The 19911-nt window shown below is 43.6% G+C and overlaps 1 protein-coding gene across 12 annotated transcripts in view; it reads right to left on the reverse strand.

Annotated features, from left to right (window-relative positions):
- The window catches only part of LOC139749360 (uncharacterized), a 512783-nt gene that overhangs the window by 91680 nt on the left and 401192 nt on the right, over positions 1-19911 (reverse strand). For all 12 annotated transcript variants that reach the window (XM_071663109.1, XM_071663101.1, XM_071663103.1 and 9 more), the window contains one exon: positions 2956-3095. In XM_071663109.1, the coding sequence (XP_071519210.1) occupies positions 2956-3072 (117 nt within the window). In that variant the 5' untranslated portion in view covers positions 3073-3095. The remainder of the gene's footprint in view (positions 1-2955; positions 3096-19911) is intronic.

Below are 19911 nucleotides of genomic sequence, written 5' to 3' on the forward strand. Positions count from 1 at the left end.
ACAAATGGGAACTTCAGTGAAGGGGGCAAATGGGGAGGTGAAAACAAGTAGTGGTGATGTGAGGAGATGGAGTGAGTATTTTGAAGGCTTGTTGAATGTGTTTGATGATAGAGTGGCAGATATAGGGTGTTTTGGTCGAGGTGGTGTGCAAAGTGAGAGGGGTTAGGGAGAATGATTTGGTAAACAGAGAAGAGGTAGTAAAAGCTTTGTAGAAGATGAAAGCCGGCAAGGCAGCGGGTTTGGATGGTATTGCAGTGGAATTTACTGATAAAGGGGGTGACTGAATTGTTGACTGGTTGGTAAGGTTATCTAATGTATGTATGATTCATGGTAAGAGACCTGAGGATTGGCAGAATGCTTGCATAGTGCCATTGCACAAAGGCAGAGGGGATAAAAGTGAGTGCTCAAATTACAGAGGTATAAGTTTTTTGAGTATTCCTGGGAAATTATATGGGAGGGTATTGACTGAGAGGGTGAAGGCATGTACAGAGCATCAGATTGGGGAAGAGCAGTGTGGTTTCAGAAGTGGTAGAGAATGTGTGGATTAGGTGTTTGCTTTGGAGAATGTATGTGAGAAATATTCAGAAAAGCAAATGGATTTGTATGTAGCATTTATGGATCTGGAGAAGGCATATGAAAGAGTTGATGGAGATGCTCTGTGGAAGGTATTAAGAATATATGGTGTGGGGGCAAGTTGTTAGAAGCAGTGAAAAGTTTTTATCGAGGATGTAAGGCATGTGTATGTGTAGGATGAGAGGAAAGTGATTGATTCTCAGTGAATGTTGGTTTGTGGCAGGGGTGTGTGATGTCTCAATGGTTGTTTAATCTGTTTATGGATGGGGTTGTTAGGGAGGTGAATGCAAGTGTTTTGGAAAGAGGGGCAAGTATGCAGTCTGTTGCGGATGAGAGAGCTTGGGAAGTGAGTCAGTTGTTTGCTGATGATACAGCGCTGGTGGCTGATTCGTGTGAGAAACTGCAATAGCTGGTGAGTGAGTTTGGTAAAGTATGTGAAAGAAGAAAGCTGAGAGTAAATGTGAATAAGAGCAAGGTTATTAGGTAGAGCAGGGTTGAGGGACAAGTCAATTGGGAGGTAAGTTTGAATGGAGAAAAACTGGAGGAAGTGAAGTGTTTTAGATATCTGGGAGTGGATTTGGCAGCGGATGGAACCATGGAAGCGGAAGTGATTCATAGGGTGGGGGAGGGGGCGAAAGTTCTGGGAGCGTTGAAGAATGTGTGGAAGTCGAGAACATTATCTAGGAAAGCAAAAATGGGTATGTTTGAAGGAATAGTGGTTCCAACAATGTTATATGGTTGCGAGGCGTGGGCTATAGGTAGAGTTGTGCAGGGGAGGGTGGGTGTGCTGGAAATGAGATGTTTGAGGAAAGATTGACCAAGAGGATATATATGTCAGAAGTGGACGGAATGAGGAGAAGTGGGAGACCAAATTGGAGGTGGATAGATGGAGTGAAAAAGATTTTGAGTGATCGGGGCCTGAACATGCAGGAGGGTGAAAGGCATGCAAGGAATAGAGTGAATTGGAACAATGTGATATACCAGGGTCGACGTGCTGTCAATGGATTGAACCAGGGCATGTGAAGCATCTGGGGTAAACCATGGAAAGTTCTGTGGGGCCTGCATGTGGAAAGGGAGCTGTGGTTTCAGTGCATTATACATGACAGCTAGAGACTGAGTGTGAACGAATGTGGCCTTTGTTGTCCTTTCCTAGCACTACATTGCACACATGCAGGAGGAGAGAGTTGTTATTTCATGTGTGGTGGGGTGGCAACGGGAATGAATAAAGGCAGACAGTATGAATTATGTACGTGTGTATATATGTATATGTCTGTGTGTATATATATGTGTACGTTGAGATGTACAGGTATGTATATTTACGTGTGTGGACGTGTATGTATATACATGTGTATGCAGGTGGGTTGGGCCATTCTTTTGTCTGTTTCCTTGCGCTACCTCGCTAATGTAGGAGACAGTGACAAAGCAAAATAGATAAATATAAATACTTTACTTTTACATGTATTTCTTTCATTATTCCATTGCAAGACATTGTTTTTTTATTTCACAATCTTCTTTTAGCAGGACATCTGTCATTCAAAGATTAAACAGTGCTATGGAGCTACAAAGAACAGGTATTATCCATGTGCAGTGACAGGCAAATGATGGCAACATTAGTGGCTAGCGATGATCGTGATAGTGTTGTCGAGAATCAATATCCATTCTAGGACCCTCCCTCAGCTGACAGTGAATGGTTTTATTTGAGTGGTTTTCTTTGTTTTCTGAGGTCTGTTACTTGTGGAGAGAATTTTATGTTATGTACTGCTCTCTATGTTCTTGCAGTACATGCTTCTTGCCGGCTTAGCTTGTGATGCTGAAGATAACATACCAAAGGGATGGAAAATCATTCAAGATAAAGTTCCAGAACTTGCATTCTATGTAGTGTGAATGCTGGCTACTCTACCTCCAGGTAGTTTGTCTTTTTAGTGGCTGTGTGGGTTGCATGGGTCTGGTGGAGCATTACCAGAATTGGTAAGTGGCTACAGGATGGCTTGTGGAGTGCATTCTAGGTAGTCATTGTGTAGTGCTGGCATGCAAAAGGCAGTGTATGATGAGGCTTGCTGTTGGACCAGGTGAGCTAAGAGTTTGGTTGACCTGTTGCACATGTTGAGAATGTTGACCATAAAAAGCCAGCCTAATCATAGTTCACTTCTGGGACCTTGGGTGTGGGCACTGAGCTATCCTCCATATAACAACATCTCACAGAGCAAATTTTGCACTTGTCAACTCAAATGATGATATGCAAACCCTCATATTTGCAAAAAGATAGAAACAAGCCATCTAGTACCAATGCTAACTTTTCTGTTTTCACTAAGACATGTGTCCTACAGTACTGAAAAATTTGACTGGCACTGCTGTTTTCATGTTTGATTGCAAGCCACTCACCTTAGCTTTAAACTTAGGTGTGGAAGTCTTTTTGAGCGGGGGCGTCTTGAGCTGCCTGAGGCTGCTCCCTTGCTGATGCCCCCGCCCCTTGGTCTGAGTCCTGGAGCCTGGTTTCATCCCTTCACCACCCCATACTTAGTCTGAAAAGGAATGAAAGGTAACATCAGTTCATCCAAATTTCCCAACATTTATGTAAATTAATGATCTATCCATCTATATATCATCAGTAATTCTATACCCAATCTTCACAGGGAGGATCAGGTACACAGGGTCTCTAAAGCAATATGTATCTTTCATGCATGCCATTGCGTTAAAGCAAAACATGGACATTCAGACTAACATAAATGCTTCTTAATTTTTCACTTTTCATAATAAGCAGCCTTATAACATCAAGTAAGGCCTATGTCTCCAATCTCTTTCTCCCCTATCCCCTCTGAGGATGGGGAGAAAGAATATTCCCATGTATTCCTCATGTTTTGTAAAAGGCAACTAAAAGGCGAGGGAGTGGGGTGCTGGAAATCCTCCCTTCCCATTTTTAATTTTCCAAAAGAGGGAACAGAGAAGGCGGCCAAGTAAGGATGTTCCCTCTAAGGCTTAGTCCTCTTAACACGACCTCGCTAATGTAGGAAATGGTGAATATGCAGGAGGGTGAAAGGCGTGCAAGGAATAGAGTGAATTGGAACGATGTGGTATACCAGGGTCGATGTGCTGTCAATGGATTGAACCAGGGTATGTGAAGCGTCAGGGGTAAACCATGGAAAGTTCTGTGGGGTCTGGATGTGGGAAGGGAGCTGTGGTTTCGGTGCATTATTACATGACAGCTAGAGACTGAGTGTGAACGAATGGGGCCTTTGTTGTCTTTTCCTAGCGCTACCTCGCGCACATGAGGGGGGAAGGGGTTGTTATTTCATGTGTGGCGAGGTGGCGATGGGAATGAATAAAGGCAGACAGTATGAATTATATATATATATATATATATATATATATATATATATATATATATATATATATATATATATATATATATATATATATATTCTTTTCTTTTTTTTAAACTATTCGCCATTTCCCTCGTTAGCGAGGTAGCGTTAAGAACAGAAGACTGGGCCTTTTTTGGAATATCCTCACCTGGCCCCACTCTGTTCCTTCTTTTGGAAAATGAAAAAAAATGAGAGGGGAGGATTTCCAGACCCCCGCTCCCTCCCCTTTTAGTCGCCTTCTATATATATATATATTCTTTTCTTTTTTTTAAACTATTCGCCATTTCCCTCGTTAGCGAGGTAGCGTTAAGAACAGAAGACTGGGCCTTTTTTGGAATATCCTCACCTGGCCCCACTCTGTTCCTTCTTTTGGAAAATGAAAAAAAATGAGAGGGGAGGATTTCCAGACCCCCGCTCCCTCCCCTTTTAGTCGCCTTCTACGACACGCAGGGAATACGTGGGAAGTATTCTTAATCCCCTATCCCCAGGGATAATATATATATATATATATATATATATATATATATATATATATATATATATATATATATATATATATATATATATATTTTTTTTTTGCCGGTCTCCCGCATTTGCGAGGTAGCGCAAGGAAACAGACGAAAGAAATGGCCCAACCCACCCCCATACACATGTATATACATACGTCCACACACGCAAATATACATACCTACACAGCTTTCCATGGTTTACCCCAGACGCTTCACATGCCCTGATTCAATCCACTGACAGCACGTCAACCCCGGTATACCACATCGATCCAATTCACTCTATTCCTTGCCCTCCTTTCACCCTCCTGCATGTTCAGGCCCCGATCACACAAAATCATTTTCACTCCATCCTTCCACCTCCAATTTGGTCTCCCACTTCTCCTCGTTCCCTCCACCTCCGACACATATATCCTCTTGGTCAATCTTTCCTCACTCATTCTCTCCATGTGCCCAAGCCATTTCAAAACACCCTCTTCTGCTCTCTCAACCACGCTCTTTTTATTTCCACACATCTCTCTTACCCTTACGTTACTTACACGATCAAACCACCTCACACCACACATTGTCCTCAAACATCTCATTTCCAGCACATCCATCCTCCTGTGCACAACTCTATCCATAGCCCACGCCTCGCAACCATACAACATTGTTGGAACCACTATTCCTTCAAACACACCTATTTTTGCTTTCCGAGATAATGTTCTCGTCTTCCACACATTCTTCAAGGCTCCCAGGATTTTCGCCCCCTCCCCCACCCTATGATCCACTTCCGCTTCCATGGTTCCATCCGCTGCCAGATCCACTCCCAGATATCTAAAACACTTTACTTCCTCCAGTTTTTCTCCATTTAAACTTACCTCCCAATTGACTTGACCCTCAACCCTACTGTACCTAATAACCTTGCTCTTATTCACATTTACTCTTAACTTTCTTCTTTCACACACTTTACAAAACTCAGTCACCAGCTTCTGCAGTTTCTCACATGAATCAGCCACCAGCGCTGTATCATCAGCGAACAACAACTGACTCACTTCCCAAGCTCTCTCATCCCCAACAGACTTCATACTTGCCCCTCTTTCCAAAACTCTTGCATTTACCTCCCTAACAACCCCATCCATAAACAAATTAAACAACCATGGAGACATCACACACCCCTGCCGCAAACCTACATTCACTGAGAACCAATCACTTTCCTCTCTTCCTACACGTACACATGCCTTACATCCTCGATAAAAACTTTTCACTGCTTCTAACAACTTGCCTCCCACACCATATATTCTTAATACCTTCCACAGAGCATCTCTATCAACTCTATCATATGCCTTCTCCAGATCCATAAATGCTACATACAAATCCATTTGCTTTTCTAAGTATGTCTCACATACATTCTTCAAAGCAAACACCTGATCCACACATCCTCTACCACTTCTGAAACCACACTGCTCTTCCCCAATCTTATGCTCTGTACATGCCTTCACCCTCTCAATCAATACCCTACCATATAATTTACCAGTAATACTCAACAAACTTATACCTCTGTAATTTGAGCACTCACTCTTATCCCCTTTGCCTTTGTACAATGGCACTATGCACGCATTCCGCCAATCCTCAGGCACCTCACCATGAGTCATACATACATTAAATAACCTTATCAACCAGTCAACAATACAGTCACCCCCTTTTTTTAATAAATTCCACTGCAATACCATCCAAACCTGCTGCCTTGCCGGCTTTCATCTTCCGCAAAGCTTTTACTACCTCTTCTCTGTTTACCAAATCATTTTCCCTAACCCTCTCACTTTGGACACCACCTCGACCAAAACACCCTATATCTGCCACTCTATCATCAAACACATTCAACAAACCTTCAAAATACTCACTCCATCTCCTTCTCACATCACCACTAGTTGCTATCACCTCCCCATTTGCGCCCTTCACTGAAGTTCCCATTTGCTCCCTTGTCTTACGCACTTTATTTATCTCCTTCCAGAACATCTTTTTATTCTCCCTAAAATTTAATGTGAGAAACTGCAGAAGCTGGTGACTGAGTTTGGTAAAGTGTGTGAAAGAAGAAAGTTAAGAGTAAATGTGAATAAGAGCAAGGTTATTAGGTACAGTAGGGTTGAGGGTCAAGTCAATTGGGAGGTGAGTTTGAATGGAGAAAAACTGGAGGAAGTGAAGTGTTTTAGATATCTGGGAGTGGATCTGGCAGCGGATGGAACCATGGAAGTGGAAGTGGATCATAGGGTGGGGGAGGGGGCGAAAATTCCGGGAGCCTTGAAGAATGTGTGGAAGTCGAGAACATTATCTCGGAAAGCAAAAATGGGTATGTTTGAAGGAATAGTGGTTCCAATAATGTTGTATGGTTGCGAGGCGTGGACTATGGATAGAGTTGTGCTCAGGAGGCTGGATGTGCTGGAAATGAGATGTTTGAGGACAATGTGTGGTGTGAGGTGGTTTGATCGAGTAAGTAACGTAAGGGTAAGAGAGATGTGTGGAAATAAAAAGAGCGTGGTTGAGAGAGCAGAAGAGGGTGTTTTGAAATGGTTTGGTCACATGGAGAGAATGAGTGAGGAAAGATTGACCAAGAGGATATATGTGTCGGAGGTGGAGGGAACGAGGAGAAGAGGGAGACCAAATTGGAGGTGGAAAGATGGAGTGAAAAAGATTTTGTGTGATCGGGGCCTGAACATGCAGGAGGGTGAAAGGAGGGCAAAGAATAGAGTGAATTGGAGCGATGTGGTATACCGGGGTTGACGTGCTGTCAGTGGATTGAATCAAGGCATGTGTATGGGGGTGGGTTGGGCCATTTCTTTCGTCTGTTTCCTTGCGCTACCTCGCAAATGCGGGAGACAGCGACAAAAAAAAAAAAAAAAAATTATATATATATATATATATATATATATATATATATATATATATATATATATATATATATATATATATATATATATGTATACGTTGAGATGTATAGGTATGTATATTTGCGTGTGTGGACATGTATGTATATACACGCATGTATATACATTTGTATGTGGGTGGGCTGGGCCATTCTTTCGTCTGTTTCCTTGCGCTACCTCGCTAACGCGGGAGACAGCGACAAAGCAAAATAAATAAATGAATAAATAAATAAATAAATAAATATATATATATATATATATATATATATATATATATATATATATATATATATATATATATATATATATATATATATATATATATGTGTGTGTGTGTGTGTGTGTGTGTGTGTGTGTATATATGTTTGTACACAATTAGAGGGGTCTTTCTTCGTCTGTTTCCTGGCTCTACCTCGCTAACACGGGAAACAGCGATCATATATAATAAGAATAATTAATAATAAAACTTTTTGATATATTACAAGAGATTCTTGTTGATCTAATTATTTTTTCGGGTTTTAAAGTTTTTAGTCTCTACATATCACGTAATTCCTTCAACATGTTGCCATGCTTAAAATATCACGCAATATATCTTCTTCCTTTTCCTATCTGAGCAATTGAGTTTAAGTCCTTTCAACCTTTCATGATACTAGTGCGTTCCATTTTCTTAACTTTGCTTTTAATGTGTGTCTGAATTCTCCTCGGTTTGTTAATTTCAGCTGGTTTTGTTGGCAGCTACATACAACAGCACTATCAAATTTAGTTCTCAATGACAGTAACTTTTTCAAACAGGGAAATGCATCCCTGGAAAGAGGTGTGCAAAGCAAAATCAATTAGAGAGTGGGAAGAAAGGGGATGCATTCCATAACCCCACACTCAGATCCCACTTCTTCAACATCTGAAATCTGATATGTGTTTGAAACTATTCATTGATGCAGTAAAAATCTAACAAGAATGAATAAAAAGTCAATAAATGCTATAATTTTCCACACGTGTTAATGATGTAGCGTGATTTGTGATAATAACTTACAGAGATGGTGGAGCAAAAATGTCTAGGTCATTAGGAAGGTTGATTTACGCAGAAGGGGTGACACTAATCACGACAAAGAGAGAAGAGTGAGTACCACATCATGGCTGCCGTGACCAATTTATCAAGCAGCAACTGCAGTAGGCTCCTGCCTCCAGTGCCTGGGCTTCCCTTGCCTGAACAGGCGAGGTACTTAACCAAGTCCCTAACTTCTAACGAGATATCTGGTGAGTCTCACCCACATGGAATCCTGAATGATAGCAAGCCTCCGAAGTGGGGGACTGACTTCGACCTTTGAGCCTAATGCCGTAAGAAAGGCCACAGACCATGACTTAGGAAAGAGATTTTCTAAGAAGCACAATACATGGGGTTGATATGTCCACCTTCTACCATATTATTAGTGAAGTAACTGAAAGGGTCCATGATATGCAAAATACATATTGAGAGATTCAACAGGATGGTTCCTGAACTTGTCTTGTTGAAAAAACACTTTATGACATAATCTACTACGGTCAACACAACTCACCTTACATAATTTGCCTTTAGGAACCTTTCTTTTAAACAGACAACCTCTATGCTTACAATATATCAGGAAATGATTTTTACAATAACACCAAGGGAAATGGTTTCGTTACCTATATTTACAATAGCATCATTTATGGTTTCATTTGTGAATCTGACTCCCCTAATCACACTTTTCTCAAATCTGACTTTGTTTCCCATTTCTTTTCTTTTGTTTCCTTATTCTCGCACAGCTATCCTGTCATCTCCAATCCCCCAACTCCTCTCTTTGCAAAGATCATCAGATGAACACTTTCTGTGATATGTCCTGCAACTTGTCAATATCAACATGTTTGTCACAACTTTGTGGGACAAACCATTGGAGGTTGTGAAGATGGATGGACGAACTGGGAATGGGTTAGTCTCTTGGGAAGCCTCGAGAGAGAGAGAGAGAGAGAGAGAGAGAGAGAGAGAGAGAGAGAGAGAGAGAGAGAGAGAGAGAGAGAGAGAGAGAGAGAGAGAGAGAGAGAGAATCCTAGGTCACTTGGTTCATTGTTTGGTTTTAAGGCCTATCAACGGCCAGATTGACTGGGGCCGTCAACTTCAGTCTGCATCCACCTACCAAAAAATCTTTAACACCTTCTGGAGTTAAATTCTAAGGACACATAAACTCTCGCTAAATATATTGGTCTCATGTTCACTTAGAGCTCATTGGTTGCTGGGGTAGAGGCTAACTGCTCCGGGATGGTTGGTTTCTGGATGAGGGTTTTTTTATATTTCCTTTCCGGGTGTACGGAGAGGGAGGGTGCTAAATGACAGCTATAATCACAATAGTGTTTGGTATCTGCCTAAAGTTTTAGTCTGTGCCAATTTGGCACTCAAGAAACTGACGAAGTTTTACAAAGTACTGTATTCAATTTATATAAAACACCGTAAAATGCATCAGTACTTAACTTTAAAAAAAAAAGCCAGGTTTTCTACGCCAAGCACAGGAGACAATTCTACCTCTAGCATATTGCTGTACCAGATTTCAAGTGGTTGGCCTTGATACTATAAACACATTATTCAATCGCTGCCTTATGACAAAAATGAATGGTAGTATATTTCTAACTATGCACTTTTCATAACCCCTCTTCATCCTGTTCAATTACAGTAATACATCACTTAGTAACCCACACTCCTGCTATCAGAATTTAAAGTTTCACCTATGCTGATCTTGACTGGTTTTCCTCCCCAACCATTACACAGCAACGGCTGTTATAAAAAGTGTAGAAGAGAGCATACATGATCATCCTCGCTTCCTCTTACATCATATAGCAGGTGTCGCTCGACACACTGGTCCCTCCCGACCGTCTTCAATCATCACCTGGACCTCATCCAACAAAGATCCTTCATACCCAAAATGCAGTTTGGGAGAACTGAGTTGATCATACCCAAGTTCGTACTGACTGCTACAACGACAGCCCCACCCCAGCCACAGGGAACATCGTCAAGAATCAGTTCGCTGTCTCCTAACTGTCAGTTTAAAGACTCTCCGTTATCCTCCTTTATATCCGGGGGTAAGATTAGGTGACTGGACACATAACTATGAATATCTTTCTTGATTACTGACTCTGGGTTACATGAAGAATATATATGGAAGTGCAACGAAGACAGACAGAAGTACTGAGAAGGAAAGGAGAAAAAAGTTCGGCACTGGGGCTCAATGCAGATGCTTGACAGTGAAGCAAGAAATGAAAAAAAGCTATATTCTCACGAATGTCTAAAAATTGCGTATTTGTATGTATTTTTAGCCTGCAGCTATAGAAAATTCAGTAAAACGATTACCATTATTATCATTATCATTACTGATTATTACGTTCTCTTTATTATCATTATCAAGCAGAGCGAAAGTCTTAGCTAAAGAGTTACCCATTATTCCCGCGCTTTACCTTGCCGTTTTCTCTCATGAATTTAATATCCATTCTCTATACTCCCCACCACCCCAACTAAACAGAATGGTGCCAGTCTTTCATAGGTATATTTTGTCAATTCTTGATTATGCACACTTCCTGGGTGATGCAGCACTTTACTGAGGCCACTACAGGGATGCCTCGTACCCATTACCATGTACTGTACATTGATCTTGAATATTCGAGATAAAGATAGCCTAAAAGCTTACGCATGATGACAATATACAAGAATACAATCTCTCGGTTGCGATGGCCAGGTGGCATCTGATGTCATGTGAAGCACTGCAACTACCTACAAGATTTGTGGCCAAAACTGAGTGCATTTAGCAGCAGCAAATCTCACTGGTACACACGTAAGGATGTTCATATTATTGCCCTTTAACTCTTTTGATCACCACCCACTAAAGATTTAACACAATAAGATCAATTTGCCAGGGAGTAGCAAGATATCCTAACCTCAAAACACAAAAGATGTCCATTGTAACTGACAAATGCCCATGATGTTTGTGTGTGTGTGTGTGTTTTACAGGGAGAAGTTTTACACTGGCGTTGACCCGTTTCTTAACCTGGTATATGTATATATTTACTAACCATATGTAAATACCAATATCTACAGTAAATACTCCAGCTAACAGTGTGTGTGTCTGTACGTGCTACATCCGCATACAGCGCGTGTACAAAGTGAGGGTGTAGTGGGTTCGAGGGTCCTCCTCCCTCCCATTCTACACCTCATTGTAATGAGGGTGTTGCAGTTGTCTAGTGGTGCTGGGGTTGTCTAGTGGTGCTGGGGTTGTCTAGTAAAGTTGGGGTTGTCTAGTGGTGCTGTGGATGGTGCTAAGGTTGTCTAGTGGTGCTGGGGTGGTGCTGGGGTTGTCTAGTGGTGCTGGGGTTGTCTAGTGGTGCTGGGGTTGTCTAGTAGTGTTGGGGTTGTCTAGTGGTGCTGTGGATGGTGCTAAGGTTGTCTAGTGGTGCTGGGGTGGTGCTGGGGTTGTCTAGTGGTGCTGGGGTTGTCTAGTGGTGCTGTGGATGGTGCTAAGGTTGTCTAGTGGTGCTGGGGTGGTGCTGGGGTTGTCTAGTGGTGCTGGGGTTGTCTAGTGGTGCTGGGGTTGTCTAGTAGTGTTGGGGTTGTCTAGTGGTGCTGTGGATGGTGCTAAGGTTGTCTAGTGGTGCTGGGGTGGTGCTGGGGTTGTCTAGTGGTGCTGGGGTGGTGCTGGGGTTGTCTAGCGGTGCTGGCGTTGTTTAGTGGTGCTGGGGTTGTCTATGGTGCTGTGCTAGGGATTGTGCTGGGGTGTCTAGTACTGCTGGGGTTGTTTAGTGGTGCTGGGGTTGTCTAGTGGTGCTGGGGTTGTCTAGTGGTGCTGGGGTTGTCTAGTGGTGCTGGGGTTGTCTAGTAGTGTTGGGGTTGTCTAGTGGTGCTGTGGATGGTGCTAAGGTTGTCTAGTGGTGCTGGGGTGGTGCTGGGGTGGTGCTGGGGTTGTCTAGCGGTGCTGGCGTTGTTTAGTGGTGCTGGGGTTGTCTATGGTGCTGTGCTAGGGATAGTGCTGGGGTGTCTAGTACTGCTGGGGTTGTTTAGTGGTGCTGGGGATGGCGCTGGGGTTGTCTAGTGGTGCTGGAGATAGTCTAATACTCTCATGTCTGCACTGTCACACTAAAACTTAAGGTTTCCTCCTAATGTCTACAATACACTTACCCTTACACACTTACTCATACACACACACAAACACACACACACACACACAAACACACACACACACACACACACACACACACACACACACACACACACACCAAACCTCTCACACTTGCTTCCTTACACTTTTGTCTTGCTCTGTTATACGAAATGCCACACACACTGCTCACACTCGTCGCCTCTCATCCATCTCATCACACTTACCCATCTCCCAATATGAAGGTCTCACGTGTAACAAGAATGAGCGACAAAATGGTTGTAAATATACTGTGAGCTCTTGCATGTATGTCATCCTTACCCACCGCGTTAGCGAGGTAGCGTTAAGAACAGAGGACTGAGCCTTTGAGAGAATATCCTCACTTGGCCCCCTTCTCTGTTCCTTCTTTCGGAAAATTAAAAACGAGAGGGGAGGATTTCCAGCCCCCCGCTCCCTTCCCTTTTAGTCGCCTTCTACGACACGCAGGGAATACGTGGGAAGTATTCTTTTTCCCCTATTCCCAGGGATGGGGATGAGAGAGCTTGGGAAGTGAGTCAGTTGTTGTTTGCTGATGATACAGCGCTGGTGGCTGATTCATGTGAGAAACTGCAGAAGCTGGTGACTGAGTTTGGTAAAGTGTGTGAAAGAAGAAAGTTAAGAGTAAATGTGAATAAGAGCTAGGTTATTAGGTACAGTAGGGTTGAGGGTCAAGTCAATTGGGAGGTAAGTTTGAATGGAGAAAAACTGGAGGAAGTAAAGTGTTTTAGATATCTGGGAGTGGATCTGGCAGCGGATGGAACCATGGAAGCGGAAGTGGATCATAGGGTGGGGGAGGGGGCGAAAATCCTGGGAGCCTTGAAGAATGTGTGGAAGTCGAGAACATTATCTCGGAAAGCAAAAATGGGTATGTTTGAAGGAATAGTGGTTCCAACAATGTTGTATGGTTGCGAGGCGTGGGCTATGGATAGAGTTGTGCGCAGGAGGATGGATGTGCTGGAAATGAGATGTTTGAGGACAATGTGTGGTGTGAGGTGGTTTGATCGAGTAAGTAACGTAAAGGTAAGAGAGATGTGTGGAAATAAAAAGAGCGTGGTTGAGAGAGCAGAAGAGGGTGTTTTGAAATGGTTTGGGCACATGGAGAGAATGAGTGAGGAAAGATTGACCAAGAGGATATATGTGTCGGAGGTGGAGGGAACGAGGAGAGGTGGAGACCAAATTGGAGGTGGAAAGATGGAGTGAAAAAGATTTTGTGTGATCGGGGCCTGAACATGCAGGAGGGTGAAAGGAGGGCAAGGAATAGAGTGAATTGGATCGATGTGGTATACCGGGGTTGACGTGCTGTCAGTAGATTGAATCAGGGCATGTGAAGCGTCTGGGGTAAACCATGGAAAGCTGTGTAGGTATGTATATTTGCGTGTGTGGACGTATGTATATACATGTGTATGGGGGGGGGGCATTTCTTTCGTCTGTTTCCTTGCGCTACCTCGCAAACGCGGGAGACAGCGACAAAGCAAAAAAAAAAAAAAATATATATATATATATATATATATATATATATATATATATATATATATATATATATATATATGTTGATCAAGCTAGTCCGTGATGATAGTTATGAAGGTGATAACGCAATTCAGTAGTTCATATAATTATATCTAACACGTAATTTTTCTATACATGCAGCACTATATGTTTCGCGGAGCCAATCCGCCTCATCAGGTGCAAATAATTCATAGAGTTTTTAAATCCCAACAACACAAAAATTCCGTCTCTGCCAATATCGGCTACACACATTATCGCCTGACTGTTAAAGGAAAGGGGGGGGGGGGTGCCATGTGGTTAAGGGGGGCGGGGGTGTGGAGGGGGTTGGCTTGGGTAACACGTCTCTAGCCCTTGACCCTAAACACGTCTCTAACCTCTGGCCCTGAACACGTCTCTAGCCCCTGGCCCTGAATACGTTTCTAGTCTTTGACGTGTACCTCACGTCAGACGCGTCCCTGGCTCTGACTCGTACCACATCCCTAGCCCTGAACACCTCCATCATACTGATCAACTCCCCCGAACCCTAAACATATCCTTGACGCTGAACACGTTCCTGATGTTGTAGTACGTTCCGTGGTCTCCACTGCCCCTGAGCCACTGACGGAACCACACCACACTACCAGCGTCATCGCCCACGCTGCCAGTATACATACACTCAAGAAACGCCAGGAACTTGGTAGCAACAGAAGCCCGTGGAGGCGGGCAGAGCCTCCATGAGAGACGAACCCTGACGGAACGATGTCCCTCCTCCCACGGTAGTGGCTTCCTATGGGCTGCTCCCTCCCACACAATCAGCTGGTGGGTTATGCAGCCAGCTGGGGAGGATACCCCCTGCCCACGACCCCGTCCCCACCCACGTGGGTGCAGTGTGGTTGGTGGAAGGCTGTGTGTGTGTGTGTGTGTGTGTGTGTGTGTGTGGTGTGTGTGTGGGTGGGTGGGTGGGTGTACGCACGCCTTTAATAATGCCACCTTCTCCAGGGAAACAGATCCATTGTCATGTAACAACAATGGCCGGGCACGAGAAAAACAACATCACTATTCACAACCCAGACCAGCACACGTACCGGTCTGGACCCGTCCTGGGAGACGTGTGTACTGGCATGCTGCTGGGGGACGTGTGTACTGGCACGCTGTTGGGGGACGTGTGTACTGGCACGCTGCTGGGAGACGTGTGTACTGGCACGCTGCTGGGGGACGTGTGTACTGGCACGCTGTTGGGGGACGTGTGTACTGGCACGCTGCTGGGGGACGTGTGTACTGGCATGCTGCTGGGGGACGTGTGTACTGGCACGCTGCTGGGGGACGTGTGTACTGGCATGCTGCTGGGGGACGTGTGTACTGGCACGCTGCTGGGGGACGTGTGTACTGGCATGCTGCTGGGGGACGTGTGTACTGGCACGCTGCTGGGGGACGTGTGTACTGCCACGCTGCTGGGGGACGTGTGTACTGGCACGCTGCTGGGGACGTGTATACTGGCATGCTGCTGGGGGACGTGTGTACTGGCATGCTGCTGGGGGACGTGTGTACTGGCATGCTGCTGGGGGACGTGTGTACTGGCATGCTGCTGGGGGACGTGTGTACTGGCATGCTGCTGGGGGACGTGTGTACTGGCACGCTGCTGGGGACGTGTATACTGGCATGCTGCTGGGGGACGTGTGTACTGGCAAGCTGCTGGGGGATGTGTGTACTGGCACGCTGCTGGGGGACGTGTGTACTGGCACGCTGCTGGGGGACGTGGGGACGTGTGTACTGGCAAGCTGCTGGGGACGTGTGTACTGACACGCTGCTGGGGACGTGTGTATCGGTACAGTACTGGGGGACGTGAGCAGTGCCCGTTAGGTGTGGAGGTGTGAACTGGCATGATCATGATGGCACTGCAACAAGTGCTCGGGGATGTATGTACTGGGTACTACATGCCAGAATATACTGTGTTACGTAGGAGGCGTTCAACTGGACCTTTGAAAAGGTCATTTCCACATCAGATGTGTTATCGTGTGTGTTCACACACCTAAGTGTGCAGAAACACTGGTCAAAGCAATGAAGGTGTTCTTCTGATATTCGCTTATATCTGATTGACAGCCCAGTCAAACATACGTACTGTGTGATGTGGGGAGAGAGAATCATGAGGGATGAACTGTGTTGCTTTGGTTGGATCTAACTCGTAAACACCCAGAGACGACGAGGGACCCACAGCCCTACTGTTCAGGCTACGATGATGTCAACATGATTTGTCAGGAAAATGGTTGTCGTGTATGCTGCCAGCTTGTGCAACCGTTAACACCTCGTACAGAAGAGGCTCATGAAGGAGAACACATCTCCCAGCTGGTGTATAAGCAACGACATATAAAGAGACGAAGTTATTAAGTTTAAGGAAGCAGAAGACATAGTTAAGAGATGGCTGGAATGTTTGTAACTGAACTCCTGCAGAGTAGTAGCCAGGCAGGTCGCTCCACCTGTGTACCGTGCGCTGGAGGGAGTGTGAGCTGAGTGTACTGGTGATGGAGTCATGTAGGGAGGACACTGGCCACTCACAAGGGTAACACCCACTGGCAAGTACATCAGGAGAACCTGAGAGAGAGAGAGAGAGAGAGAGAGAGAGAGAGAGAGAGAGAGAGAGAGAGAGAGAGAGAGAGAGAGAGAGAGAGAGAGTGAATACTTAATGAAACAAAAAAGGTTTTAAGAACTTTTCAGGTCAACTTCGTCCAACAACTCCAGCTCTAATTTTCCAACTCATTATGCGTGCTGACGTCATCATCACTGCAAGTCAAGTCTTGAGATAAATGAGTCATAAGGAGCCACAGTAAAGTAGGCTAACCTTCTGAAAGAAAAAGAGAGATGTATAGTGTACCTCACTTTTCACTATCACTGACTCCCATACAACATGCAATACAAGGAACCAAAATATTTCTTTTTCTTTAACAGCGTTTATCGTAACTATTTCCAAGATCAAAACAGCCCAATTTTTGTCAGGAAATCTCATTGAAAATGGAGAAATTGTTCCCTTACGACCTGATACCTACAGTAAATATTTACGCAATTGTTTCTTCTCTTTATGACACAACGGTGCATTAAACGGCTTATTTATTCCAACAGTCTTAAAAGCTGACATTAAAACAAAATACCTGTAATGTCGAAAACAAAACAACAAAAAATCCGCCAGACTTACAACATACACTCACATTCTCCTGAAGGTTTGGGTCAGAGGCAAGGTTGTTCTATCAATTGGTCATAGTGTTGTCGTGCTCGAGGGACGTACCGCCGTACTCAAGGGACATACCGTCGTGCTCAAGGGACATACCGTCGTGCTCAAGGGTGGTACCGCCGTGCTCAGGGGTCATACCGTCGTGCTCAAGGGCCATACCGTCGTGCTCAAGGTACGTATCGTCGTGCTCAAGGGTCATACCGTCATGCTCAAGGGTGGTACCGCCGTGCTCGGGGGTCGTGCCGTCGTGCTCAGAGGTTATACCGTCGTGCTCAAGGAACGTATCGTCGTGCTCAAGGGTCGTACCGTCGTACTCAAGGGTCGTACACCCATGCTCAAGGGTCATACCGTCGTGCTCAAGGGTCGTTCTTTGATGAGCAACATAAAATATCTTTAGATTTACTCAAGTGTTAACTGTGACCAACAGACAGACACATGCTGATGCAGCGGGTGACAGGAAAATGATTTACAAGTATTTGTGTAACATGGAAGAAAGTACAACAAGCGCTGAACACATGGCAAGTGGACGACACGATCGTTTAACAATCCTCGGCAGCGAACGATATGATCTTTTCATATCACGTGACAGCGGACGAAACCATCGCTTCACACTCATCTAAAACTTTTATATTTCGGTTTTAAGTTTAGTCAGGAGAAGTAAACCATGTTATCATGTACTGTGTTGAGGCCATCACGAACCCCTCCACAATACCGCCAATGTTTGTGGTTCATTCAACGGCAGGCGTTGCCACACAACTAATCACTTTTCATTGCTCCCCGGACGGATATGGTGGTCTTAATCATAATGTTACATAGGAGCGAATAAAGCGCTTGACTGAGGCAGCACTGATACAATATTTATAACGCTGTTACCTCAGCCAGCTGGACCAATATCTGATCAACACCTCAGCTGGCAACTGAATATCATTGTCCCAGAAGCGACCTGCAGGTCGCGAGGATGCTCCCTACCGAGACATGAGTGAATGAGGCCACTCACATAACCACTACAGACACCGTAAGGTGTCTACTGCTACGTTCAGACACACATCTGGTCGGTATAACGGTATACTGTAGTATAAGATCAGTGTTACAGTGTTACTTTCGAAACAAGTGTTGTCCTCAGATACACATGTGGAAAACATATGAGTAGATTAGGGACCTATTTTGAGGTCAAACTGAGGTGTGGCTTCCGGGGTCAGAACGGTACATGTACGTACACAGCATGTACCGTGTAAGAAACTTATCCTCGAAGTGTCTTCAATAACTTCTTGGTTGTGTGAAAAAGATTCTTTATATATATATATATATATATATATATATATATATATATATATATATATATATATATATATATATATATATATATATTTCTAAATCATGACATGAAATCCTCGATATATATCTATATTCAGTTTCCACCTCAGCTGACGAAATCATCTTCGTATCTTATTGGGTTGTGTAATGTTGGTACACAGGAGCATGAAATCAAGGAAAATGTATGTAGTACAAGCACTTATCATGACTTCAGAATTCTATCAATGACGTTGGTAATCATCCATACGACTTATGGCCCTCAATAATCAATCACTTAACGAGAGTATGAAACATCTCGGAACAAACACCACTAAGGTTATACTTCGAGAAACTGAACACAATCATAAGAAAACTGAGCTTTCCCTCCATATTATATTATGGTCTTAAACGTAATGTTTACGGTTTGGGGTAACGATACTATACACTAAACTGTAATATTTTTACACCTGTTGACCCCACGGCAATGTTAACCCTGATCTACCGACCTCTCCTGCAGGAGGCTGGACTCCCTCTGTGGCCAGGCAAAGTGTACCGTTATAAACACACGACGGTACGACCCTTGAGCACGACGGTACAACCGCGCTCAAGTGCTCAATGCTTTCTTGAATCACTTCTCTTCGAAGAACGATTAATGATCACCTGAGAGCATTATAAGACGGTTATATATATATATATATATATATATATATATATATATATATATATATATATATATATATATATATATATATATATATATATATATATATCCCTGGGGACAGGGGAGAAAGAATACTTCCCACGTATTCCCTGCGTGTCGTGAAAGGCGCCTAAAAGGGTAGGGAGCGGGGGGCTGGAAATCCTCCCCCTCGCGTTTTTTTTTTTTTTTTTAATTTTCCCAAAGAGGGAACAGAGAAGGGGGCCAGGTGAGGATATTCCCTCAAAGGTCCAGTCCTCTGTTCTTAACGCTACCTCGCTAACGCGGGAAATGGCGAATAGTATGAAAGAAATATATATATATATATATATATATATATATATATATATATATATATATATATATATATATATATATATATATATATATATATATATATAAACCAAGCTGGTTTCAGGTCACATATTTTCTGTGCAACCTAAAATTACCATATTTTCTGGGCAAGGAAAAATTGTCATATTCATGAGTAAGAAAAAGTTATCGTACTTTCTGTACTTTCTGTGTAACTGGAAGTTATCTAGCTTTATGTGCAACCAAAAATTTATTTATTTACTAGGCAACCAAAATCACTATCTTTAATGTGTATCCAAAAATGAGCTTATTATCTGTGCAACGAAAAATTTTCCTTATATTCTACACAACCAAAAAATGACTATTTTCCG

This window comes from Panulirus ornatus, chromosome 7 (assembly GCF_036320965.1).
Source record: "Panulirus ornatus isolate Po-2019 chromosome 7, ASM3632096v1, whole genome shotgun sequence".
NCBI classification, from domain to species: Eukaryota; Metazoa; Arthropoda; class Malacostraca; order Decapoda; family Palinuridae; genus Panulirus; species Panulirus ornatus.